At 44.9% G+C, this 27,591-nt stretch overlaps 1 protein-coding gene across 1 annotated transcript in view; it reads right to left on the reverse strand.

Moving 5' to 3' along the window:
* Positions 1-27,591, reverse strand: part of LOC126260459 (multiple PDZ domain protein) — a 1,565,360-nt gene that overhangs the window by 407,741 nt on the left and 1,130,028 nt on the right. The window contains exon 14 of the mRNA XM_049957788.1: positions 8,303-8,397. Within this exon, the coding sequence (XP_049813745.1) occupies positions 8,303-8,397 (95 nt within the window). The remainder of the gene's footprint in view (positions 1-8,302; positions 8,398-27,591) is intronic.

The raw sequence follows: 27,591 nt of genomic DNA on the forward strand, positions 1-27,591 counted from the left end.
GCGTGCCTAAGAGCGCTAACATTTTAGCAATCACCTAAAGCGTATAATGTTTCGTGTTCTAACTAGTCCTGGCATTGATCTTGTAGCGGTTCCCTGTCCCGGTCTCTTCTATTGAAAGAGATCGATCGACATGGAAAATATTCTTGCCGCGATACGTTACTGCAACTAAATAACCTAACACCGTAAGTTATGTTAAGTTGCGTATGGGTGAACTGCACTTGGTGTTTCAGTGGTTGTTCGAGAAGAAGCCTGCTTACCTCTTATCTTCTGAAGGTGTCTCGTTGTCCCCACCGGAATTCTCCGTAAATCGTGGCTGCAAATATTACTATTTTTAACAGCGAAATTCAGTACGGATTTTGCGACTGCTATCCCTTTAATACGATAACATGCAAAGTCTTTACTTTAAGAAAAATGGATGCAACCTTCTTTAATGGTCCAAGATAATTAGAAAACTCTTACATCTAGTAGTGTAACACAATCAATCCTACATGAGAGCCAGTCGGAATTCATAAGTCAATATAGTGATCGCATATCATGGAAATAACTAGCCCATATGATACGAGTGATACATGTTCATATCACCAAGGCTGACTGATAACCCGTACAAGACTAGTACCACACTAAGGTTATCTGTTTTCCGTCTACCCGCTTAGGGTGTGCTTTTGTGATAACTTCGGCGACGTTCATCATAATTATCTAATTCATTTACCTCTATCGCGTTAATTTTTACAAACTAAATTGCAATTACAAAGCGTCAGCACGGGTAAAGATTTAGGCACTGTTAGACTGATTTTTCTAATAAGGCAAACATTAAATATTATTACTGGACGTCATGCTTCTTGTCGTCAATTCTGGTACGGAATTTCCTCCGATCTGCCGTCGTTCAAAGACGAAGTAATCCACTGTCAGAGCTTTCTCAGACTCTGTGTCTAGGTGTCGTGATCATCTGCCATTTGTGGAGTGGATAGACGGTTTCTGTCGGTACGCACAGCTTTTGAGTCGTCATCAGTCTTCTAACTGGTTTGACGCGGCCCGCCACGAATTTCTCTCCTGCGCCAACCTCTTCATTTCAGAGTAGTACTTGCAACCTACGTCCTCAGTTATTTGCTGAATATATTCCAATCTCTGTCTTCCTCTACAGTTTTTGCCCTCTACAGCTCCCTCTAGTACCATGGAAGTCGTTCCCTAATGTGTTAAGAGCTGTCCTGTCATCCTGCCCCTTCTCCTTCTCAGTGTCTTCCACATATTCCTTTCCTCTCCGATTCAGCGCAGAACCTGCTCATTGCTTACATTATCAGTCCACCTAATTTTCATCATTCGTCTGTAGCATCACATCTCAAATGCTTCGATTCTCTTCTGTTCCGGTTTTCCCACAGTCCTTGTTTCACTACCATACAATGCTGTACAGTAGCTAAAGCAGCGAATACAGTTCCATGCTAGCAGATGGTTACTCGCATGTTTCATGAACACCACAGTCTCTATATTGCCTGGATTGAGAACTCTGGTCCCTGGCATTGAACTGTACATTCTCGTCGCTGGCACTGAACTGTAGATCCTTGTCGTCTGCATCGTCTGCCATATTTTTATTAGGAAAAGGTTTTATAGGTCGTTAAGGATTATTTACTTGTTTCTGGTTTCAAATTTTATGTCAGTGAGTGTACCAGTGCTTTGAAGGGAACGAACAGGTCAGGGCAGGCTTCCAATACTTCCTTAGAAGACGTCCACATAAGGGATTAATTCCTTCATTCACATGAGCTAATAATTTTCTTATATCTCTCGTGGCTATGTCCTGCAAATAGTAACAGAAAATTACTTCGTTGAATTAAAACTGCGAGGTCATTTTTACTGTGTATTTCCCGCAGAAAAACTGACAATTAGTTGCAAAACTATTCATAAAATTTGTTATTTGTTACCTTGCACATGTATAGCTCTTGTCGAAATAGATTTTATATTTTACTCACAAGGGAACCTCCTCATCGCATCCCCCTCAGATTTAGAGCTAAGATGGCCCAGTACTAGCGCGTCAACGGTCCAAGCACAAGATGTGCAACATGGTGCGTATTTGAATAGCCATAGGTCGTGGATGTGTGGTCGCAGTGTTGGACTGCGAAACTCGTGTCCTATTATTTTTTTTCCATAAAATAATGAAATGTCCATCCTGTCACTGACGTGTCTGTTCGCTATATTCATATTTGTGTCTCTGTCGTCGTGTCTGCTACAGCGACATGTAACGAAGCGACCTCCAGACACAGTTGCCCCTATTTGTTCCACACAAGTAAACCATGTTATGACTTTTGCGTTCCGTTTTGGAAGTTTTGAGTCTTGAATTCCTTTGCTGGAACATAGTTCACACCTGTTTATTGCCGAACGCAGTGGCCGAGCGGTTCTAGGCGCTTCAGTCCAGAACCGCGCGACTGCTACGGTCGCAGGTTCGAATCCTGCCTCGGGCATGGATGTGTCTGATGTCTTTAGGTTAGTTAGGTTTAAGTAGTTCAATGTTCTAGGGGACTGATGACCTCAGATGTTAAGTCCCATAGTGCTCAGAGCCATTAGAACCATTTGAACCCGTTTATTTGTTGTTTTCATTTCTGTGAGAGGGCTATGCGGTATCTCGCCTGCTCTCACTATTCATCATATTTATCTACGATTGTAATATATTCTTACTACATGACTCATATTCTATAACTAGTGTGCAGTATGACAACTGCCGAGAATACAAAATGGGAACAAACACGTCAATGACCGGACGGACAATTCATAAACTTGGGAAAAATGAAAAACAGGGCACGAGGGAGATCTGAGCAAGGATCTCCTGCTTTGCAGTCCAACACCATGACCACACAACGATTACGCCAGCGTTCTTGAAATTCACTCGATGTTGCACAACTTGAGCTTGGACAGTTCATTGTTCCTGTTTTGCTTCTTTCTTCACAGTTCAGTACACCTCCTTCTTGTTTTCATGCTTGATCCGTGCACAGATTTTGATGGGACATCCATTAGGCCATTTTACCACTAAATCTGAGGGGGGTGCGATGGGGAGTTTCCCTTGTCAGAAGCACTGACTATCTTCCTGAGAGCTCTGCGTTTAAAATCGTGTTACGAGAATTACACTGTCGCATTTCCAGGACGTCTGTCTTTGACAGTGGGTGGCAACTTAAATGCTGGCAGGTAAAGCAATACTTCATATACCTCGTACGTCAAAATGTACGAGAATTTCGCTTTAGACTGAGAAGTGGTTGTACGTGAGCATTTTAATATAGCTTATACTTAACGAATACTTGCTTAGTTCATTCGTAATTTTTACCATCAGTGGCAGTATTCTGAGCAAACGATGTGAACTTTGTTCATGATGCCTTTTCATTGTTTACGACACCTGAGTTTGCGCTTCACCCGAACTTCAAGGTTTGGCTAATATAGTACCAGATTCACCAATTTCTGCTGCATCTTATGGCGTTGTACTGTACGATGACAGAATGTATAAGGAATTCACAAGTGAAGAAAAGTAGAATTAATTTTGTATCTTGCCAAATCCCGGATCACACTATAGTTTCGACACGATAAATTTTAACTGTTACCGTCCTTTAAATTTTTTCTGCTCTTCTCCAGAAATCTGGAACGATCGACATAATTAACACAAGCTCGTAGAGGATTCGGAAGTATAATCTTTTGCGTTGTAGTGACACATCGTGGCCTCATATTGTAGTTTACCAAGAAACGACGTACGAAGGAGTTTGGTCGGAACGCTACGACAACTTCGGTTCGACATTCTTTTTAGGTAGAAGTCAGTATAGCTGGTAACAGAGTACTTTTCACATAGTCCCCAGACGATCAGGAAGCGTGGAAACTTTTTAGCAGCAGGCTCGATGGTTTTACGAATTAGGTCTGCACACACTGACGACTCTAAGCAGTCAGAGATAGCTGGCTGGCCGACCATGTTCCCTGGCGCTGTTATCAGGGTTGATCTGCCAAATTAGTTTATAGTCTTCCGTGGAGAGCTTGACGCTATCTTTAAAGCGCTAGCGCGAATGAGAACAGATCGAAATAAGAGCTGCCTCATATGATGAGATTTCCTTATTGCCTTTGAGAATATTCAGCATACGAACCTAGTGAACAAAATTATCAAGACAACCTTCTCCTTTCACGGCGTCAATAGAAAGAGATTCATCCTCCTGACAATGACGCAAGTTAATAACGCAGCCAGGATCGCGATGAGGGACATGAAGCAATGTAGTATGCCGTTCAGTTGCTTGTTATCGCCTTAGAAGAAAGCTTGTGAGCCAGTGGGAGGGCGACTGGCTGGAGACACAATCCAAAAAACTATGTCAGTTGAAGCCTGCTACACAGTAATGGTGGACACCATTCCAATCACTCAGATGAGAGAGCAGTGGCCCTAACAAGACTAACAGCGCCAACGCTTGCACACTAAAGCTCCGTAACGCACGTCGGCGCGACTGCGTGATGTTAAGCAGTCGTACGCGGACATCACGACGTGACAGTTGCGTGGATACCGGTACGTATAAACAGTTCGACTTGCTGAGCTTGTTTAAGTGTAAAACTTTTATCTGGGTCTTAATACAGGGTGTCCAGAAAAGGACTCCCTGATTTCAAAATTAAATATCTCGAACACAAAGATCGATAGAGGACTGCAGTAAACGATATGTTTATTGTGAAAGCTGTAAGAAGTTTATACAGCAGTTTGAAATAATAGTTACAAAAGCTGCTAACAGATGGCGCTGTAATCGCCATACGTAATGCCTAGTATAAATAGTGATCCGAAGCCCAGAGCGATCAGTTCCACTACTGAAACGTGAAAGGAGGTTAGCGTACCGAAGGAAGAGATTAAAACCATGTACTCCATTGAACAACGCTTTTTTCTGGTGCTAGAGTACCACAGGTTAGAAGAGAGTCCTACGGCAACAAGGCGAATTTTTCAAGCACGATTTAATGTTCCAAAAGGACCCGATGCGAAAACCATTCGTACGCTCTTCGCAAAATTTCAACGAACAGGCAGCGTAACTGATGATCTAGTGCGGCATGTTGGCCGCAAGCAAACCGCAGTTACGCCTGAAAATATCGCCACAGTTTCGGGAATTATTCAGCGAAATCCAATGTCATCCGTCCGTAGAATTGCATCTGAGACTGGTTTGAAGCGTTCCAGCACGCAGAAAATATTGAGAAAGAGCCTACACATGTTTCCATTCAAAATTCAAACGCACCAGACCATACCCGTACGAGCTGTGCAACAAAGGGTTGCCTTTGCTAATCGGATGCTCACAATGATTGATAGTGAAGGATTTGATGTTGGCTGCATCTGGTTTACAGATGAAACACACTTCCATCTGAATGGATACGTGAATAAGCAGAACTGGCGATTTTGGGGTTCCGAAAAGCCATATTGGTGTGAAGCGGAACCCCTGTATTCTCCTAAAGTTACTGTGTGGGCTGCAGTATGCAGCAGAGGCATTACTGGCCCTTTTTTCATTCGAGAAACGGTCACTGGTGCACGTTACGTTGCAATTTTGGAACAATTTGTCGCCACACAGCAAGCGTTAGAGGATCGACCAGGTACTGAATGGTTTATGCAAGATGGAGCCCGATCACATCGGACCGAACAAGTGTTTCGCTTTCTTGAGGAATACTTCGGGAATCGAGTCATTGCTTCGGAATATCCCAAATTTACTGGTGCAGGCATGGATTGGCCTCCATATTCGCCGGATTTGACTCCCTGTGACTTTTTTTTGTGGGGCACAGTGAAAGACATGGTCTACCCGAAGCATCCTGCCACGCTGGACGAGCTTGAATCGGCGATCTCTGCGGCATGTGAAACCATTTCGGTTGAGACACTGCGAAATGTGATGGCGAATTTCATTCTTCGTTTGCGCCACCTCTGTAGTGCCAATGGTGAACATTTTGAAAACATTGTGATGTGATTGTTTGCAAAGATTGTTTTCATACGATTATATCACTTATGTATGCTAATACAGGGTGTTTGAAAAATGACCGGTATATTTGAAACGGCAATAAAAACTAAACGAGCAGCGATAGAAATACACCGTTTGTTGCAATATGCTTGGGACAACAGTACATTTTCAGGCAGACAAACTTTCGAAATTACAGTAGTTACAATTTTCAACAACAGATGGCGCTGCGGTCTGGGAAACTCTATAGTACGATATTTTCCACATATCCACCATGCGTAGCAATAATATGGCGTAGTCTCTGAATGAAATTACCCGAAACCTTTGACAACGTGTCTGGCGGAATGGCTTCACATTCAGATGAGATGTACTGCTTCAGCTGTTCAATTGTTTCTGGATTCTGGCGGTACACCTGGTCTTTCAAGTGTCCCCACAGAAAGAAGTCACAGGGGTTCATGTCTGGCGAATAGGGAGGCCAATCCACGCCGCCTCCTGTATGTTTCGGATAGCCCAAAGCAATCACACGATCATCGAAATATTCATTCAGGAAATTAAAGACGTCGGCCGTGCGAAGTGGCCGGGCACCATCTTGCATAAACCACGAGGTGTTCGCAGTGTCGTCTAAGGCAGTTTGTACCGCCACACATTCACGAAGAATGTCCAGATAGCGTGATGCAGTAATCGTTTCGGATCTGAAAAATGGGCCAATGATTCCTTTGGAAGAAATGGCAGCCCAGACCAGTACTTTTTGAGGATGCAGGGACGATGGGACTACAACATGGGGCTTTTCGGTTCCCCATATGCGCCAGTTCTGTTTATTGACGAAGCCGTCCAGGTAAAAATAAGCTTCGTCAGTAAACCAAATGCTGCCCACATGCATATCGCCGTCATCAATCCTGTGCACTATATCGTTAGCGAATGAGGGGTTGCTGCGTTTGAATTTTGTATGGATAGAGGTGTAAACTCTGGCGCATGAGACGATACGTGGACGTTGGCGTCATTTGGACCGGAGCTGCAACACGGCGAACGGAAACCCGAGGCCGCTGTTGGATCACCTGCTGCACTAGCTGCGCGTTGCCCTCTGTGGTTGCCGTACGCGGTCGCCCTACCTTTCCAGGACGTTCTTCCGTCACGTTCCCAGTCCGTTGAAATTTTTCAAACAGATCCTTTATTGTATCGCTTTTCGGTCCTTTGGTTACATTAAACCTCCGTTGAAAACTTCGTCTTGTTGCAACAACACTGTGTTCTAGGCGGTGGAATTCCAACACCAGAAAAATCCTCTGTTCTAAGGAATAAACCATGTTGTCTACAGCACACGTGCACGTTGTGAACAGCACACGCTTACAGCACAATGACGACGTACAGAATGGCACACCCACAGACTGCGTTGTCTTCTATACCTTTCACATAACTTGCAGCGCCATCTGTTGTTGAAAATTGTAACTACTGTAATTTCGAAAGTTTGTCCGCCTGAAAATGTACTGTTGTCCCAAGCATATTGCAACAAACGGTGTATTTCTATCGCTGCTCGTTTAGTTTTTATTGCCGTTTCAAATATACCGGTCATTTTTGAAACACCCTGTATGAGCTGTACAGCGTACAGCGCCATCTGTTAGCAGCTTTTGTAACTATTATTTCAAACTGCTGTATAAACTTCTTACAGCTTTCACAATAAACATAGTTTACTGCATTCCTTTATCGATCTTTGTTTTCGAGATATTTAATTTTGAAATCAGGGAGCCCTTTTCTGGACACCCTGTAGCTTCTGATCATGTTTACAACATTAGGAGACAAAACGTTAGACACAGAAATAAGCCTTAGACAATGACCTAATCCCCATAAAACAAAATTCACCAAGGGTCCAATATTTAAGTTTTTGTTATCAAGTTTTCTCAATAGAGTTCATACTGGAAGATATCGCAGTCCGTCTGTTTAAGGGTTTCCATGTGATCTGGTCTACTTTCCTTCCACGGATTAGAAGTTCCGAAGGGTTTATCCAGGTGAACAGCTGTGCAATCCTAACTGCTTAAGGTTCTTCTATGGACTTATTTTATCCTGACGGTAAATTAAGGAAACCGCAGTTTGATATTAAGCCACTTGTCGGTAATTTACAATCGTGCTTCGGTTTCTTCAATTTTTCTTCTTTCTCCAACATCAGCTGTCTCCCGCCGAATATCCTGAGGCTGCAAGACAGGCCACCTTTAACGAAGCTGTTGGCTCTGGTACACGAAGCATCCAGTCTTGAAGTTTCACAAACGAATACACACACTTACTTGAGTGAGCTGAATGATCCCTATCAAACTGAGGTCGCACTGCAGGCCAATGGAAAGTGGCTTTCGTAGAGCGCTTGTACAGTGGGCAACGCGGAGGTTGGCTGCACTTACCTTAGGACGATAACTTTGAAGACCGGTCCGGGGAGCCCCTTGATGATGGCGGACGCGTTCAGATGGCAGCGACCCTGGAGTACGACGCCATTCACCTGCAACACAGAGTAAGGTACGTCTGTGAAAATCGCTTCCACCAGGCACGTGATTGCTCGTGGCGTCAGCATCGCGTGGGCGAAGGAGGGGTGGGAGGGGTAGAAGCGGGAGGGAAGTAGGTCGCCTCCTAATGATCAAGTGCTTTCCTCCTCCATAGGTCTGCAAACTGAAGAACTAACAGGTTAATTCCCTACTCAGGCCACGCCAATAAGTCACAAGAAGCTACTACAGGGTGTTTAACAAACTTATAACGACCCTCCACAGTGCACCTTATGAAGCACTGGCGACGCATTGTGAAGCCATGCCCGAGGGTGCTTATTACCCATAAAATACATTAACACCAAATGGGATACGGATACTTTCTAATAATGCTAAAGTTAGTAACACATGTGCGCAGAATCTATGTCAATCTCTGCACACTGCTCTACATTGCTAGAGGGGAAATTGGTTGTTAGTCATTCTCACGACAGCTGTAGTTTTCATCGGGGAAAGGCAATTTCCCTCCACCGCAGCGCTGCTCGATTTTCGGCTTACAGACAAACTATACCTCCCTGCCCATTACCCCCTTCTCGCAGAACTCTTACCGACAGAACAGACTCCACTCTTATCTGTAGCTGTGCAAGATAGCGAGAGGAATGTGCTCGTCTCACCTCCACTTGGTTTTTCCGGTTGAGCACCCATAGCGCGAAAAGCCCGCTCGAACTAGGTCCACAGATTCGAGATTGGGTGAAATCCGGGGAGTATGGTGGCCAGGGAAGTAAAGTAAATTCATCCTGAAGCTCTTCGAACCACGCACGCACATTGCGAGCTGTGTGACACGTTTCATTGTCCTGCTACAATACATAAATGTCGTGTGGCTAGGGCCTCCCATCGAGCAGACCGTCGGGTGAATGTTTTTCGATTTGACGCCACTTCGGCGACTTGCGCGTCGATGGGGATGAAATGATGATGATTTGGACAACACAACATCCAGTCCCTAAGCGGGGAAAATCTCCGACCCAGCCGGGAATCGAACCCGGGCCCCTATGATTGACATTCTGTCGCGCTGACCACTCAGCTACCGGGGGTCCGACATTGTCCTGCTGGTAGATGCCATCATGCTGAGCAAAAAAAGTTTACATGTAGGGGTGAACATGGTCCCCAAAGATAAATGCATACTTATCTTGATCCACTGTGGCTGCCAGAATGAGATCACAGAAGGAATGCCACGAAAACATTCCCCAGATCATAACGCGTCCACCTGGTGGCAGGGTGTTTGCTTTTCAGACATTTCAGGCCCTACACGTCGTGTGTCCAATGGAGCATAAGACGTGATTCGTCTGAAAAGGCTGTCTTTCGCCACTCAGTGGACGTCAAGCAACGGTATTAGCGTGCAAATTCCAGCCTTTGTCGCCGTTGAATAGCAGTCAGCAAGAGTGCATGAACCAGCTACCTGCTGCGAAGGCCCATAGGTAGCAACGTTCGCGGAACGGTCGTTGAGGGGACTCTGCTGCTAGCACCTTGGTTCATCTGGGTGATCAACTGCTAAACAACTGTACGTCCATTCGCCCACACACATCACCCCAGCCGTTGTTCACCCCTGTCATTTGTGGCCCGTGGTGCTCAGTTGCCTCAGTGCAGGTTTTAGATAGCGCCGTTTTGTCACGCACGGTATACTTTAACCCCGCGGCATGTGAACAATTTACAAAATCAGCCGTTTCGGAAATGCTTCCACCCTCGGCCTGAAAGCCAGTAATCATGCCCTTTTGGACGTCAGATAAGTCGCTCAAGTTCCGTATTACAACGACAGCACTGCTTTCCGTATCTCCCCGACACGCTTTATAAATCCTCCACTGCTAGTGCTGCCAGCTGTCGTCTGTTATTGCACGTTGACGTCGAACATGGACGGATGTCACATTAATGTAACTGGATCGTGTAAAAGACAGCTTTACGTATCGGTTGGACTTCTGATTGAAGCCAGTTTGTCGCAGCAACCGATCGAGAACAGTCGACGCATTCCGGCGGATTCAGTTCTGAACGGAAACACAAGATAGATTTGTCAATGTTAAATCACTATTGTTGCCTACACTCTGTTACCGCCGTCGTCACTGTTATTGCCGTTCCTACATTTGCTTTTTATTGAGTTTCAATAAATAGCTTTTAGTTTCGTTTTCGTCCATGTTTATCAGTAGGTATTTTGTTAATAGTGGTCTTTGTGCGTTGCTCAGTGGCGCAGGAATGGAAGAAAACATACGACTGATTAAAAAGTTGTCATCACGATAAATTATTTGCGGTCTATAGTATCTGCAAGAATGATTTATATGTATCAATTAAAGAAATTCAAAGAAAATTAATGAGTGATGACAAATATTACTTACAAAATAAAGGTCCCGACAAGTGACAGTATATGCTTAAGAATAAAGAGATAAAGTCACTAAGCTAATAAAAAAACTGTATCATATGCGCTTTCTGTTCACGTAACCTCAGCACTTACCGAAATAGAATTATCGCTGATGGGTGCAAATCATCGCGCAGACTGAGACAGAGCTTCAATAAATTTAAATAAAAATGTAACTGTTCAATATTCAAACATAAATTTTCAATCTAGCACCAGTTATTAAACATCTAATGCCGACTAAACATTTAATGCCGAAAACAAAACAAAATTCGTATTTAAGTGAATAAGTACATAAATTTTGAATAAACTTGATTTTTTGAAATATACTTTATTTACCTCTCCTTGGAATAAAACACTGTACGTTATTTGGCTCTCAAAAAGTTGGCAAATCTAGCTGAACAATGACTAGACGCTGCAGAAGCACCGAGACGACACCCGAGGACGAACGTTACGGAGTTCCTTTGAGTGAAGGAGAGCGTTATCATCGTAAGGATATCCCTGCCGGGAGGCAGTTGCCAGTAATCCTTTTTTATCCGTACGGTTCCCGCAGAACTCGCCCCAAAAGTTGTCCTAGTTTGCATTTCGGAACGGCCATTTACGGTTGCAATACAGTGTGATTTTTTCCACCGTGTACAAACTCTAGGGATTGATCGATGAGAGGACACGGAACAAAAAAGGTCTAATGAACTTATGTCGGGAAGGGATAGTTTCTATCAAGAGACCATTTGTCCATTCATACATTGTTACAGAGAGTGCGGTCTAATAGCGCTGTCCCATGCAGCCACAGTTACGGTATGTGCTGAGAACGGTTTCCACGTGCATCAACGCATGCTTGTGCGCGCTGTAGCATGTTCTGTTTCACACTTTCACATCAGCCAGGTGCCTCCGAACAGTGTCAAAGGTAGCACGAATACGCTGCTCCAGTGTCTCCACATCTGGAATGGGCTCTGCATACACGGTACTTTTGAGATGGCCGCATAACCAGACATCGTGTGGGTTGAGATCCGGTGAACGACGACACCATGCAACTGGACGCCTCGTCCGATCCATCGACCAGGGAAGACACGACTGAGATGCTTCCGGACGTTAACGGCGAGTGGGATAGGGGGGGGGGGGGGAAGAGGAGGGAGGGTGGAGCACCGTCACGTAGCAGCCTCATAACCCTTCGAATCGTCAATGGCACTTCTTCCAGCAGGGAAGGCAAAGTCACCCGCAAGAAACGCCGATAATTCCGGCCTGTTAGGCGGAGTGGAAGGAAGACTGGTCTCATAATACGGTCGCCAGTTATCCCGGCCCACGCATTCCGGCTGCACCGATGCTGATGGTTCGCCGTCAGCATTCCATGGGGGCTATCCCATAGATCATTGTCATGAAAGTTGAAGATACCACTCCGCGTAAAGGTGAATCTGTGAATGCGATGGATAGCACAAATCCAGGGTAAGAAACCAGTGACAAAATTGCTCCTGATGTGGAAAGTGTGTCGCTAGTAAGCCATGCACACTCTGTAAGTGATAGAGATAATAGCAGTTGTCATGCAGAATGATCCACGCGGTCGTCTGGCGGGCCAACTGCCTGGTACTGACACGGCGGTCGCTTTACACAGAGTTAATCACATTTTCCTCCAGGTCTGGTGTCCGAACATTTCGGATACGTCCTTCATGATTTCCTGCTTCCAGAAACGAACCCGTCTCAGACAAACGGCGAAACAATGTTACAAACATTGAATGCTGTTGTCCTTGTCGGCGAGGATAGGTCTCTCCATACAACCTTCCCGCCCTCTGCCCGTTGCCATTTGTCTTCCCATAAGTAAACACCATGTCGGTAAGCTCTCTATTCGAATACGGAACCATTGTGTACAACAGCGCATCACATCCACTACACGATGAGACAGCAAGAGAAGTGATGATGATGATGGTGTTTGATTTGTGGGGCGCTCTACTACGCGGTCATCAACATCCGTGCAGAGTCCTTTTTTTTTTACATAGTGCAATTTTTAGGCAGTCCAATTTTGCCACTGTCACGAGTGATGATGTTGATGATGAAATGGTGAGGACAACAGAAACACCCAGTCCAGCAAGAGAAGTGAATCAGACACAATATTACCAATTATTATGGCAGGAGAGAGAGCTAGGGCACGACGCATGAGAAACAGTGACACCATCTAGGAGGAAACCAAGCATACTGTAACTTAGGCTGCATGGTACAGAGTGTATTAGACCGCAGTCTCTGCAACAAAGTATGATTGAATAAATGGTTTCTAGCTTGGAAACCATGCATTTCCGGACGTTCTGTATCCTCTCACCGATCAATCCCTAGAGTCTGTACACGGTGGAAAAGATCACCCTGTCAGAAATAGTGGCAACTACGAGAACATACCGAGCCGGCCCACATCCTGCAGGTACACGTCGAGCTGCCACCGCCTACAGACTAGGTACCCGTAATAAGCCATCAAATGAAAATGTAGGTTCTCATAGCTCGAATTTCTCTCTGCCGACCAGCCTATAGCGCCTTTCGAAACGTCAAAGAGTATTTTTCTTGTTACTTCCTTCTATGGGTGGCCTTTGTTAATCAGTGAAAAATGGCGGGACTTGGATCTCCGTAGGTTGTGTGATCACAATGGACGGCAGTGCATGCTCTGCAACGTGCTCTCATGCTAGGCACAAGGATAGTAAAGAGTTCTTGTGGTTGGACGTTCCAGTCCTCCACCAGCGCGGCTCTCAATCGTTGGATGGTCGCTGGTCCATGTGTATGTGATGTAATACATCTCTTCAACGCATCCCAGACGCGCTCGATGCGATTTAAGTAGGGGAAACGGGCACACCAGTCCACTAACCGAATATCCTCACCCTCCAGGAGCTGCTCAACCTGCGCTGTTCGATACAGTTGTGCACTGTCATCAATAAAAATTAAATCACGGTCGAATTCACCCCTGGAAAGATGCGCACTGAGGAGGAGTACAGTGGCAGAATAGTGTGACCAGTGAGTGTACCACATTCAACGATTTGGTGGTAAGTACGCTCATGAAACATTGTGCCTGCCCACACCATAGCACCTGAATCACCAAAACTATCATGTTTGACAAGTTCCTGAGTGCATTACGTACCATCGTAAGACGAGAGCTGGGAGCACGCAACGCACCAGAAACATTATCTAACGTGATCGTTTCGGTGGTTCACGTGTTCGTCTCATTGCGTATTTCTTTGAGTTACCTTTCGTACATACGGTACCGGTTCTTTCTATTTATGGTCCAAGCTATGTTACTTGGTAGTAACACATCATGCGATAGTTACATCCGTCCTCAAAGCTTTGCACACCAGTGTATTTCAATATCGAATCGATGATGTATGTGGTGAAGTCTTTCCTGTGCATCTACGTCCCCAAGATATTCCATGATTAGTCAATTCAACAGCTGACTGCTTGATTCATGCCTTGTCATTTCGAGAGCTGATGGCCAGGTTAGTTGTACTGTAGAGGATGATTTGTTTTCCAGCACAAAATTCTAAAACCGCCATCTTCAGAACATACGCTGTTTGAAATTTCGTGATTAAATCTGCCAGGTGGACAGGAATTCTAACCTGGAATGCTGCGTATAAAAGAAATTTCTTTATTACTGCAGTGAGTGCTAGCTGTCAGTTTTAAAACATGGCCAAATTATCGTAAAAATCAATACCCCTTTTCCACAAGAGATCTTGTGAAACTCGCACAGGTTGATGCCGTATTGAGATTTTCGAAAGGCAACTCATACAGATCCGCACTGCTGTTTAGTAAACAAAGTACGAAGTTACCGAGTATCGGATCAGAATTGTGACTGGATTAATGATGCATATCAGACAGAACTCAGCATTTCGTTCTTAAAGGGGCGAAACAAACAGATGTACAAGTAATTTTGGAGTACCCACGGGAGTGTTCTTGGGATAGTACATTTATAATGTACAGGGTGAAGCGGAACTCCACCGACCAACTTTCAAAGGTTATTCGGTGATTCCTTCTGGTTATTTTGCGGGGTGGACACTTTTCAATAATATCGAAATATATTGTGTCGATGTTTTTAAAAATATCGATACAATGGGGACAAAAATATCGATGTTTTAAAACACGGATATTTTAGGTCCATCCTTACGCGAGAGATGTCTTGGGAATGAAATGCTTGTAATATGTGTTCTGCGCATGAAATATACAGGGTGTTACAAAAAGGGACGGCCAAACTTTCAGGAAACATTCCTCACACACAAATAAAGAAAAGATGTTATGTGGACATGTGTCCGGAAACGCTTAATTTCCATGTTAGAGCTCATTTTAGTTTCGTCAGTATGTACTGTACTTCCTCAATTCACCGCCAGTTGGCCCAATTGAAGGAAGGTAATGTTGACTTCAGTGCTTGTGTTGACATGCGACTCATTGCTCTACAGTACTAGCATCAAGCACATCAGTATGTAGCATCAACAGGTTAGTGTTCATCACGAACGTGGTTTTGCAGTCAGTGCAATGTTTACAAATGCGGAGTTGGCAGATGCCCATTTGATGTATGGATTAGCACGGGGCAATAGCCGTGGCGCGGTACGTTTGTATCGAGACAGATTTCCAGAACGAAGGAGTCCCGACAGGAAGACGTTCGAAGCAATTTGATCGGCGTCTTAGGGAGCACGGAACATTCCAGCCTATGACTCGCGACTGGGGAAGACCTAGAACGACGAGGACACCTGCAATGGACGAGGCAATTCTTCGTGCAGTTGACGATAACCCTAATGTCAGCGTCAGAGAAGTTGCTGCTGTACAAGGTAACGTTGACCACGTCACTGTATGAAGAGTGCTACGGGAGAACCAGTTGATTCCGTACCATGTACAGCGTGTGCAGGCACTATCAGCAGCTGATTGGCCTCCACGGGTACAATTCTGCGAATGGTTCATCCAACAATGTGTCAGTCCTCATTTCAGTGCAAATGTTCTCCTTACGGATGAGGTTTCATTCCAACGTGATCTAATTGTAAATTTTCACAATCAACATGTGTGGGCTGACGAGAATCCACACGCAATTGTGCAATCACGTCATCAACACAGATTTTCTGTGAACGTTTGGGCAGGCATTGTTGGTGATGTCTTGATTGGGCCCCATGTTCTTTCACCTACGCTCAATGGAGCACGTTATCATGATTTCATACGGGATACTCTACCTGTGCTGCCAGAACATGTGCCTTTACAAGTACGACACGACATGTGGTTCATGCACGATGGAGCTCCTACACATTTCAGTCGAAGTGTTCGTACGCTTCTCAACAACAGAGTCGGTGACCGATGGATTGGTAGAGGCGGACCAATTCCATGGCCTCCACGCTCTCCTGACCTCAACCCTCTTGACTTTCATTTATGGGAGCATTTGAAAGCTCTTGTCTACGCAACCCCGGTACCAAATGTAGAGACTCTTCGTGCTCGTATTGTGGACGGCTGTGATACAATACGCCATTCTCCAGGGCTGCATCAGCGCAACAGGGATTCCATGCGACGGAGGGTAGATGCATGTATCCTCGCTAACGGAGGACATTTTGAACATTTCCTGTAACAAAGTGTTTGAAGTGACGCTGGTACGTTCTGTTGTTGTGTGTTTCCATTCCATGATTAATGTCATTTGAAGAGAAGTAATAAAATGAGCTCTATCATGGAAAGTAAGCGTTTCCGGACACATGTCCACATAACATATTTTCTTTCTTTGTGTGTGAGGAATGTTTCCTGAAAGTTTGGCCGTACCTTTTTGTAACACCCTGTATAGTACTGACCATAAATATTTCAGACAACAAGAGTCCATTTCCCACTAAATACCAGTGTAGTAATATGTATGACTACTGGGCCGAGTCTACGTTATTTCAACAGTGCGATTACCTTTTCTTGATGAAGGCACTCGGGGGTAAGCAGAACGCACATTCTGCCTCGGAGCTGAGAGCAGGGCGTGGTAATTAGCATCATTCTCAAACAGTGCTGTCACCAAATGTTTTGCACCTCCTATCTATCACTTACAATGATAGAAAAGACACACGGAGGAAACAAACTTTGATGAAAATGCAGTATGGATACATTCATGTTCAAATCCGGTGCTCATGTGTATTACTGAATATAAAATTAAATTAAGCCCATTGTTAAGACATTTACTGTTAGATTGTAAAGATTGATAGTAACTGGAATGGGCAAGACATAAGCCAAAGAGAACTATACTGCCTATGAGTCAAGAAAAGAAAGACAAGTAAAAGTATCACTTTCCTCCTCAATCTTTAATATCGATTAATTGATTTATCGATAATCTATATTTCGACAAGAAATAACGATACTATTATTAGAGAATCACATTTTCATACATCGACCTTTTTTTGCCCATCCCTGGTATTTAGGTGTAAGGGACCCACATTTTACGGCGTTACAAAAAAAAAGGTTCAAATGGCTCTGAGCACTATGGGACTTAACATCTGCGGTCATCAGTCCCCTAGAACTTAGAACTACTTAAACCTAACTAACCTACGGACATCACTCACATCCATGCCCGGGTACGGCGTTACAGTTAATGCATTTCGTCTGATTTCTTGCCGTCAATTAGATGATTTATATGCGCATTGCACTGAAAACAATGCGAAATACAGGACAAATGTCGACGGTATGCGCCGTGTGTCTTATTTAGAATCAAACTTGTTCCATTTAGTCATGGTATTTGCTGTTGATAACACAACTTTACTTTTCGCTCTTAAGCTTGCGTTCAGTACTGCTCGATGCTGTCTCGCGTCTATTATCCAGCAAAATCAGCTGTACATTACCAGTGCTAGCCAAATGACCAAGACAACTTCACATAAATTAAAGTTCACAGGGAAGATTACCAACAGTCGCTCTTTCCACGCAACATTCGTGAGAGAAGAAGCAGTCGGGGGAAATGATATTGGTAGGAAAAGTACTCCCTCCCACACATACCGTTACGTTGGTTGTGGAGTAGACGTGTAGATGAGTCGGCCTGGCAGTGAGATAATGTGTCTTTTTAAGGCAGGCTTCACCAAGGATTTCCCAGTGCATGTTAATTTGAGGTTTGCTGCATGCCGTCTTCGTGATGTTGCTGCATTAACGGCCAGAATTATAAAGAGAAAACTAAACTCTGACGAGTGCTTCCGTTATGGCGTCTTGGACAGCTAAAAGATGAAGGTATTGTATGCGCGTACGCGGATCGCCGGCGACAGCGCCGCAGCGGCCGTATTCAAAAACGATACTTACTGTAGTTGAAAAATACGCCTCAAATTCATTATCACTATGTGTAAATAGCTTCCTGTCCCGATTTTCAATTTACCGAGAAATATTCAGTCTTTCACGCAGATCTTCATTTTGTAACTGCAATTATTGCCGGCCGGAGTGGCCGAGCGGTTCTAGGCGCTTCAGTCCGGAACCGAGCGACTGCTACGGTCGCAGGTTCGAATCCTGCCTCGGGCACTGATGTGTGTGATGTCCTTAGGTTAGTTAGGTTTCAGTAGTTCTAAGTTCTAGGGGACTGATGACCTCAGAAGTTAAGTCCCATAGCCATTTGACCATTTTTGAACTGCAATTATTATTTCACGGTACTTGAATGTATCTATTTGAGAAAGGTACAGGCAGAAAGACGTTTTAAAAACTCGCATTATTCTACATTTTCCGCAGAAAAGGTTCATAGCCCATGAGTGTTGTTGAACAATATGGACCAAAACTTCGAAACCAAAGTTTCAGTAATATCATGCTATCTCTGAGCTAGGCTAAAACTTCACGCCTTCTCCTCCTAAGTTTTTGACTCTGCAGTTTGTAACACCATAATGCTGAAAAATAATATGTGATCTTATCTCGTTATTAGTTTTCAGTGAAGAGATCTAATATATTCCAAATTAGAAGAAATTTGTGTTAAACAGTCATTTGTACGATTAAACAAGTGTTCATGATCCAGCCGGTGGATGTATTGTTCAAACGTAAAATCTGTATTTCGTGATAGTAAACAAAAAAGAGAGAGAGAGGGAGAGGGAGAGAGGGAGAGAGAGAGAAGATTACATCTGTAAAATAAAGTACGTGTATTTTCCCATATACACTCCTGGAAATGGAAAAAAGAACACATTGACACCGGTGTGTCAGACCCACCATACTTGCTCCGGACACTGCGAGAGGGCTGTACAAGCAATGATCACACGCACGGCACAGCGGACACACCAGGAACCGCGGTGTTGGCCGTCGAATGGCGCTAGCTGCGCAGCATTTGTGCACCGCCGCCGTCAGTGTCAGCCAGTTTGCCGTGGCATACGGAGCTCCATCGCAGTATTTAACACTGGTAGCATGCCGCGACAGCGTGGACGTGAACCGTATGTGCAGTTGACGGACTTTGAGCGAGGGCGTATAGTGGGCATGCGGGAGGCCGGGTGGACGTACCGCCGAATTGCTCAACACGTGGGGCGTGAGGTCTCCACAGTACATCGATGTTGTCGCCAGTGGTCGGCGGAAGGTGCACGTGCCCGTCGACCTGGGACCGGACCGCAGCGACGCACGGATGCACGCCAAGACCGTAGGATCCTACGCAGTGCCGTAGGGGACCGCACCGCCACTTCCCAGCAAATTAGGGACACTGTTGCTCCTGGGGTATCGGCGAGGACCATTCGCAACCGTCTCCATGAAGCTGGGCTACGGTCCCGCACACCGTTAGGCCGTCTTCCGCTCACGCCCCAACATCGTGCAGCCCGCCTCCAGTGGTGTCGCGACAGGCGTGAATGGAGGGACGAATGGAGACGTGTCGTCTTCAGCGATGAGAGTCGCTTCTGCCTTGGTGCCAATGATGGTCGTATGCGTGTTTGGCGCCGTGCAGGTGAGCGCCACAATCAGGACTGCATACGACCGAGGCACACAGGGCCAACACCCGGCATCATGGTGTGGGGAGCGATCTCCTACACTGGCCGTACACCACTGGTGATCGTCGAGGGGACACTGAATAGTGCACGGTACATCCAAACCGTCATCGAACCCATCGTTCTACCATTCCTAGACCGGCAAGGGAACTTGCTGTTCCAACAGGACAATGCACGTCCGCATGTATCCCGTGCCACCCAACGTGCTCTAGAAGGTGTAAGTCAACTACCCTGGCCAGCAAGATCTCCGGATCTGTCCCCCATTGAGCATGTTTGGGACTGGATGAAGCGTCGTCTCACGCGGTCTGCACGTCCAGCACGAACGCTGGTCCAACTGAGGCGCCAGGTGGAAATGGCATGGCAAGCCGTTCCACAGGACTACATTCAGCATCTCTACGATCGTCTCCATGGGAGAATAGCAGCCTGCATTGCTGCGAAAGGTGGATATACACTGTACTAGTGCCGACATTGTGCATGCTCTGTTGTCTGTGTCTATGTGCCTGTGGTTCTGTCAGTGTGATCATGTGATGTATCTGACCCCAGGAATGTGTCAATAAAGTTTCCCCTTCCTGGGACAATGAATTCACGGTGTTCTTATTTCAATTTCCAGGAGTGTTCAAAAATGGTTCAAATGGCTCTGAGCACTATGGGACTCAACTGCTGAGGTCATTAGTCCCCTAGAACTTAGAACTAGTTAAACCTAACTAACCTAATGACATCACAAACATCCATGCGCGAGGCAGGATTCGAACCCGCGACCGTAGCGGTCTTGCGGTTCCAGACTGCAGCGCCTTTAACCGCACGGCCACTTCGGCCGGCCCCAGGAGTGTATTCAATCTAAACTATCCTCATTTTCACACGTCATGCAAGATCGAGACATTGATGATGTTCCAAGTTGACGAAACTCGTTGGCCTTCTGTCCTCACATACTCAAAGACCGACTGAGGTGCTCAGTGGTTAAAAAAAACGCACTCTTATTTCGGAGAAGTCGGACATAAATCCAGTTCTGAAGTAATGATGACTGATGTATTTACTGATAACGAAGTATATCTTCATAAAGTGGAGAATCCTTACAAATTACGCCTGGTGAACTTGACAGCTGTACAGAAAAAAAGACTTTGTATTTCGATCAACAACAATAAAAAAAAAATGGTTCAAATGGCTCTGAGCACTATGGGACTCAACTGCTGAGGTCATTAGTCCCCTAGAACTTAGAACTAGTTAAACCTACCTAACCTAAGGACATCACAAACATCCATGCCCGAGGCAGGATTCGAACCTGCGACCGTAGCGGTCTTGCGGTTCCAGACTGCAGCGCCTTTAACCGCACGGCTACTTCGGCCGGCCCAACAATAAAAGAGAGAAGTGTGTAACAGCAATGGAAATGAGCAAATGAGAGCTCAGTCACGGAACTTCATGCGATACATCTTATCTTTCCAAGAAAAAGTGGACACTGCAAACAAAAAATCAAAATTCGATCAGTATAATGCTATACTTAGGAGAAATTTTAAAAGTAAAGCAGTAAATGAAACTGTGATGCAACTACACAAAATCATATCTATTCTTACCCTGCCATATGTATTCAAAGTTTGTATTCTAATGACAGAGAAGAAAATGAGAATCATATTTTAGAAGAACAACAAGGAACACAAGAATAGTGAACGCAAGGAGGGTAAACACAAGAAGACAGAACGTAGAAATGGGGTAAACTTAAGTTCTATGGATTCACATAAAAGGCAGTAAAAATACATTGGCCAAACAAAGCGGGACCATTTGGACGACCAAGCAAAAACTGGAAAGACTACCTCAATTAAATACAGAATCTATCAAACGTAATAGCGTAATATGACGCAGTTGAAAAAAATACGGCGATGAAATAAAAACGTTCCAGTAAACATGGGTGCGTTCCAGTAAACATGGGTGCGCAAAAAAGCTGTTTGAGAGACGTTGTTTCGAGCCATTAGCATAAATCCACTTGAAATATACACTTTTCGATTAAGTCCTCACCTAGCTGGGCTCAAATTTAAACCATAGTCTACCTTAACAAGATTAAGAGTACTGCTCCCAATTACTTGTTACAATTTAATGGATAGTCGTACTTGTTACAAGAGATGTTCTGCGCGTCGTTCTTGCATTTGGAAGCTATTCTGCATTCGTCTCTGCAGTGAGTTACGATTTCGTCAATTACCCCTGGATCAACTCCTAAATCTTCAAGGACGTACACTACACTGCTGCAATTTTTCAGAAAAATGAATGGAAGTGCTCCACATTTCACTTCTGAGATAAAACAAGCCAGAAAAATCCATCGTAGATAATACTGACGTCTTACATCACCAGGAATATGTGCTGGTCCTGATCATGTATCTACCACACTTCTCCAACACGAGTCGTGGGTGATATATGGGGACTCAATCGAAAAGTTTACTTTCCAATACAATTATACTAACATACACAATATTTCATACTGAAGTAACCAGCGGCTAGTAATCACATATTCCCAGTTATCTGGCAAGCGGCTCGTTTATGGACGTATATTTAATGGAATGTTTTCGCTTCTGTTACTGTAACTCTGTCAGCTTTCGCTAAGAATTACATACAGGCCGCATACAAATACACTACTGGCCATTAAAACTGCTACAGCACGAAGATGACGTGCTACAGACGCGAAATTTAACCGACAGGAAGAAGATGCTGTGATATGCAAATGATTAGCTTTTCAGAGCATTCACACAAGGTTGGCGCCGGTGGCAACACCAACATGCTGACAGGAGGAAAGCTCCCAACCGATTTCTCATACGCAAACAGTAGTTGACCGGCGTTGTCTGGTGAAACTTTGTTGTGATGCCTCGTGTAAGGAGGAGAAATGCGTGTTGTTGTTGTGGTCTTCAGTCCTGAGACTGGTTTGATGCAGCTCTCCATGCTACTCTATCCTGTGCAAGCTTCTTCATCTCCCAGTACCTACTGCAACCTACATCCTTCTGAATCTGCTTAGTGTATTGATCTCTTGGTCTCCCTCTACGATTTTTACCCTCCACGCTGCCCTCCAATGCTAAATTTGTGATCCCTTGATGCCTCAAAACATGTCCTACCAACCGATCCCTTCTTCTAGTCAAGTTGTGCCACAAACTTCTCTTCTCCCCAATCCTATTCAATACCTCCTCATTAGTTACGTGATCTACCCACCTTATCTTCAGCATTCTTCTGTAGCACCACATTTCGAAAGCTTCTATTCTCTTCTTGTCCAAACTGGTTATCGTCCATGTTTCACTTCCATACATGGCTACACTCCATACAAATACTTTCAGAAACGACTTCCTGACACTTAAATCTATACTCGATGTTAACAAATTTCTCTTCTTCAGAAACGATTTCCTTGCCATTGCCAGTCTACATTTTATATCCTCTCTACTTCGACCATCATCAGTTATTTTACTCCCTAAATAGCAAAACTCCTTTACTACTTTAAGTGTCTCATTTCCTAATCTAATCCCCTCAGCATCACCCGATTTAATTTGACTACATTCCATTATCCTCGTTTTGCTTTTGTTGATGTTCATCTTATATCCTCCTTTCAAGACACCGTCCATTCCGTTCAACTGCTCTTCCAAGTCCTTTGCTGTCTCTGACAGAATTACAATGTCATCGGCGAACCTCAAAGTCTTTACTTCTTCTCCATGAATATTAATACCTACTCCGAATTTTTCTTTTGTTTCCTTTACTGCTTGCTCAATATACAGATTGAATAACATCGGGGAGAGGCTACAACCCTGTCTCACTCCTTTCCCAACCACTGCTTCCCTTTCATGCCCCTCGACTCTTATAACTGCCATCTGGTTTCTGTACAAATTGTAAATAGCCTTTCGCTCCCTGTATTTTACCCCTGCCACCTTCAGAATTTGAAAGAGAGTATTCCAGTTAACGTTGTCAAAAGCTTTCTCTAAGTCTACAAATGCTAGAAACGTAGGTTTGCCTTTTCTTAATCTTTCTTCTAAGATAAGTCGTAAGGTTAGTATTGCCTCACGTGTTCCAACATTTCTACGGAATCCAAACTGATCTTCCCCGAGGTCCGCTTCTACCAGTTTTTCCATTCGTCTGTAAAGAATTCGCGTTAGTATTTTGCAGCTGTGACTTATTAAACTGATAGTTCGGTAATTTTCACATCTGTCAACACCTGCTTTCTTTGGGATTGGAATTATTATATTCTTCTTGAAGTCTGTGGGTATTTCGCCTGTCTCATACATCTTGCTCACCAGATGGTAGAGTTTTGTCATGACTGGCTCTCCCAAGGCCATCAGTAGTTCTAATGGAATGTTGTCTACTCCCGGGGCCTTGTTTCGACTCAGGTCTTTCAGTGCTCTGTCAAACTCTTCACGCAGTATCTTATCTCCCATTTCATCTTCATCTACATCCTCTTCCATTTCCATAATATTGTCCTCAAGTACATCACCCTTGTATAAACCCTCTATATACTCCTTCCACCTTTCTGCCTTCCCTTCTTTGCTTAGAACTGGGTTGCCATCTGAGCTCTTGATATTCATACAAGTGGTTCTCTTCTCTCCAAAGGTCTCTTTAATTTTCCTGTAGGCAGTATCTATCTTACCCCTAGTGAGACAAGCCTCTACATCCTTACATTTGTCCTCTAGCCATCCCTGCTTAGCCATTTTGCACTTTCTGTCGATCTCATTTTTGAGACGTTTGTATTCCCTTTTGCCTGCTTCATTTACTGCATTTTTATATTTTCTCCTTTCATCAATTAAATTCAATATTTCTTCTGTTACCCAAGGATTTCTATTAGCCCTCGTCTTTTTACCTACTTGATCCTCTGCTGCCTTCACTACTTCATCCCTCAGAGCTACCCATTCTTCTTCTACTGTATTTCTTTCCCCCATTCCTGTCAGTTGTTCCCTTATGCTCTCCCTGAAACTCTCTACAACCTCTGGTTCTTTCAGTTTATCCAGGTCCCATCTCCTTAAATTCCCACCTTTTTGCAGTTTCTTCAGTTTCAATCTGCAGTTCATAACCAATAGATTGTGGTCAGAATCCACATCTGCCCCTGGAAATGTCTTACAATTTAAAACCTGGTTCCTAAATCTCTGTCTTACCATTATATAATCTATCTGATACCTATTAGTATTTCCAGGGTTCTTCCAGGTATACAACCTTCTTTTATGATTCTTGAACCAAGTGTTAGCTATGATTAAGTTATGCTCTGTGCAAAATTCTACAAGGCGGCTTCCTCTTTCATTTCTTCCCCCCAATCCATATTCACCTACTATGTTTCCTTCTCTCCCTTTTCCTACTGACGAATTCCAGTCACCCATGACTATTAAATTTTCGTCTCCCTTCACTACCTGAATAATTTCTTTTATCTCGTCATACATTTCATCAATTTCTTCATCATCTGCAGAGCTAGTTGGCATATAAACTTGTACTACTGTAGTAGGCATGGGCTTTGTGTCTATCTTGGCAACAATAATGCGTTCACTATGCTGTTTGTAGTAGCTAACCCGCACTCCTATTTTTTTATTCACTATTAAACCTACTCCTGCATTACCCCTATTTGATTTTGTATTTATAACCCTGTAATCACCTGACCAAAAGTCTTGTTCCTCCTGCCACCGAACTTCACTAATTCCCACTATATCTAACTTTAACCTATCCATTTCCCTTTTTAAATTTTCTAACCTACCTGCCCGATTAAGGGATCTGACATTCCACGCTCCGATCCGTAGAATGCCAGTTTTCTTTCTCCTGATAACGACGTCCTCCTGAGTAGTCCCCGCCCGGAGATCCGAATGGGGGACTATTTTACCTCCGGAATATTTTACCCAAGAGGACGCCATCATCATTTAATCATACAGTAAAGCTGCATGTCCTCGGGAAAAATTACGGCTGTAGTTTCCCCTTGCTTTCAGCCGTTCGCAGTACCAGCACAGCAAGGCCGTTTTGGTTAATGTTACAAGGCCAGATCAGTCAATCATCCAGACTGTTGCCCCTGCAACTACTGAAAAGGCTGCTGCCCCTCTTCAGGAACCACATGTTTGTCTGGCCTCTCAACAGATACCCCTCCGTTGTGGTTGCGCCTACGGTACGGCCATCTGTATCGCTGAGGCACGCAAGCCTCCCCACCAACGGCAAGGTCCGTGGTTCATGGGGGAAGGAGAAATGCGTACCATCACGTTTCCGACTTTGATAAAGGTCGGATTGTAGCCTATCGCGATTGCGGTTTATTGTATCGCGGCATTGCTGCTCGCGTTCGTCGACATCCAACGACTGTTAGCAGAATATGGAATCGGTGGGTTCAGGAGGGTAATACGGAACGCCGTGCTGGATCCCAACGGCGTCGTATCACTAGCAGTCGAGATGAAGGCATCTTATCCGCATGGCTGTAACGGATCGTGCAGCCACGTCTTGATCCCTGAGTCAACAGATGGGGACGTTTGCAAGACAACAACCATCTGCACGAACAGTTCGACGACGTTTGCAGCGGCATGGACTATCAGCTGTGGTTACCCTTGACGCTGCATCACAGACAGGAGCGCCTGCGATGGTGTACTCAACGACGAACCTGAGTGCACGAATGGCAAAACGTCATTTTTCCGGATGAATCCAGGTTCTGTTTACAGCATCATGATGGTCGCATCCGTGTTTGGCGACATCGCGGTGAACGCACATTGGAAGCGTGTATTCGTCATCGCCATACTGGCGTATCACCCGGCGTGATGGTATGGGGTGCCATTGGTTACACGTCTCGGTCACCTCTGTTCGCATTGACGGAACTTTGAACAGTGGACGTTACATTTCAGATGTGTTACGACCCGTGGCTCTACCCTTCATTGGATCCCTGCGAAACCCTACATTTAAGCAGGATAATGCACGACCACATGTTGCAGGCCCTGTACGGGCCTATCTGGATACAGAAAATGTTCGACTGCTGCCCTGGCCAGCACATTCTCCAGATGTCTCAACAATTGGAAACGTCTGGTCAATGGTGGCCGAGCAACTGGCTCGTTGCAATACGCCAGCCACTACTCTTGATGAACTGTAGTATCGTGTTGAAGCAGCATGGGCAGCTGTACCTGTACAAGCCATCCAAGCTCTGTTTGACTCAATGCCCAGGCGTGTCAAGGCCTTTATTACGAGCAGAGGTGGTTTTTCTGGGTACTGATTTCTCAGGATCTATGCACCCAAATTGCGTGGAAATGTCATCACATGTCACTTCTAGTATAATATATTTGTTCAATGAATACCCGTTTATAACCTGCATTTCTTCTTAGTGTAGCAATTTTAATGACCAGTAGTGTAGTAACAAGATAGCGTAAAGTGCGGAGGGAAGAAGAAAAGAAAAACGCAATTTATAAACAACTGTTTGACTTCGGGGACGGTTATGTAACAATTTCTGAATATGGTGCTCTGCATACGAGTTGCACTTATCTCTGCCCGCCCCGAGTACCTCAGACACGGCCGGGTCGGCGACGCCGCTTACCTGTGCAGGTGGCAGGTAAGTGTGGCAGATTGCAGAAGCCAGCAAACGCAATATCCGCCGGTGGCCGGCGACCAGGATCTGGGCGGCTGCACCTGGCCAGTAATTGGGAGTCCGCGGCGGCAGGTAATTGCAAAGGTGACGGAAATTGCCGAGACCGCCCGAGCACGGTAACCGGCCAGGGGTAGGCAACTCGCGTGAATTTTCCCGCCATGCAGGAGTCACTCTAAGCCAAGCTAAGCCGCGCAGCCGAGAGGCCGTACATTAAACAGTGGACGCGTTGCTAGTGGAAATTCCGTGCCCAAAATTCGTACAGGAGGAAGACTGCGGTGGTGCAGTTACCCTACCACCAATTCATCCGGCAAATGAACCCAAAGAAAGCCATTCCGTTCCGCGTTGCTTCGGAAGGATCGTATTCGATTCTATATACAAGCATGAATCAAGCAATTAATCTGTA

This window comes from Schistocerca nitens, chromosome 5, assembly GCF_023898315.1.
Source record: "Schistocerca nitens isolate TAMUIC-IGC-003100 chromosome 5, iqSchNite1.1, whole genome shotgun sequence".
NCBI classification, from domain to species: Eukaryota; Metazoa; Arthropoda; class Insecta; order Orthoptera; family Acrididae; genus Schistocerca; species Schistocerca nitens.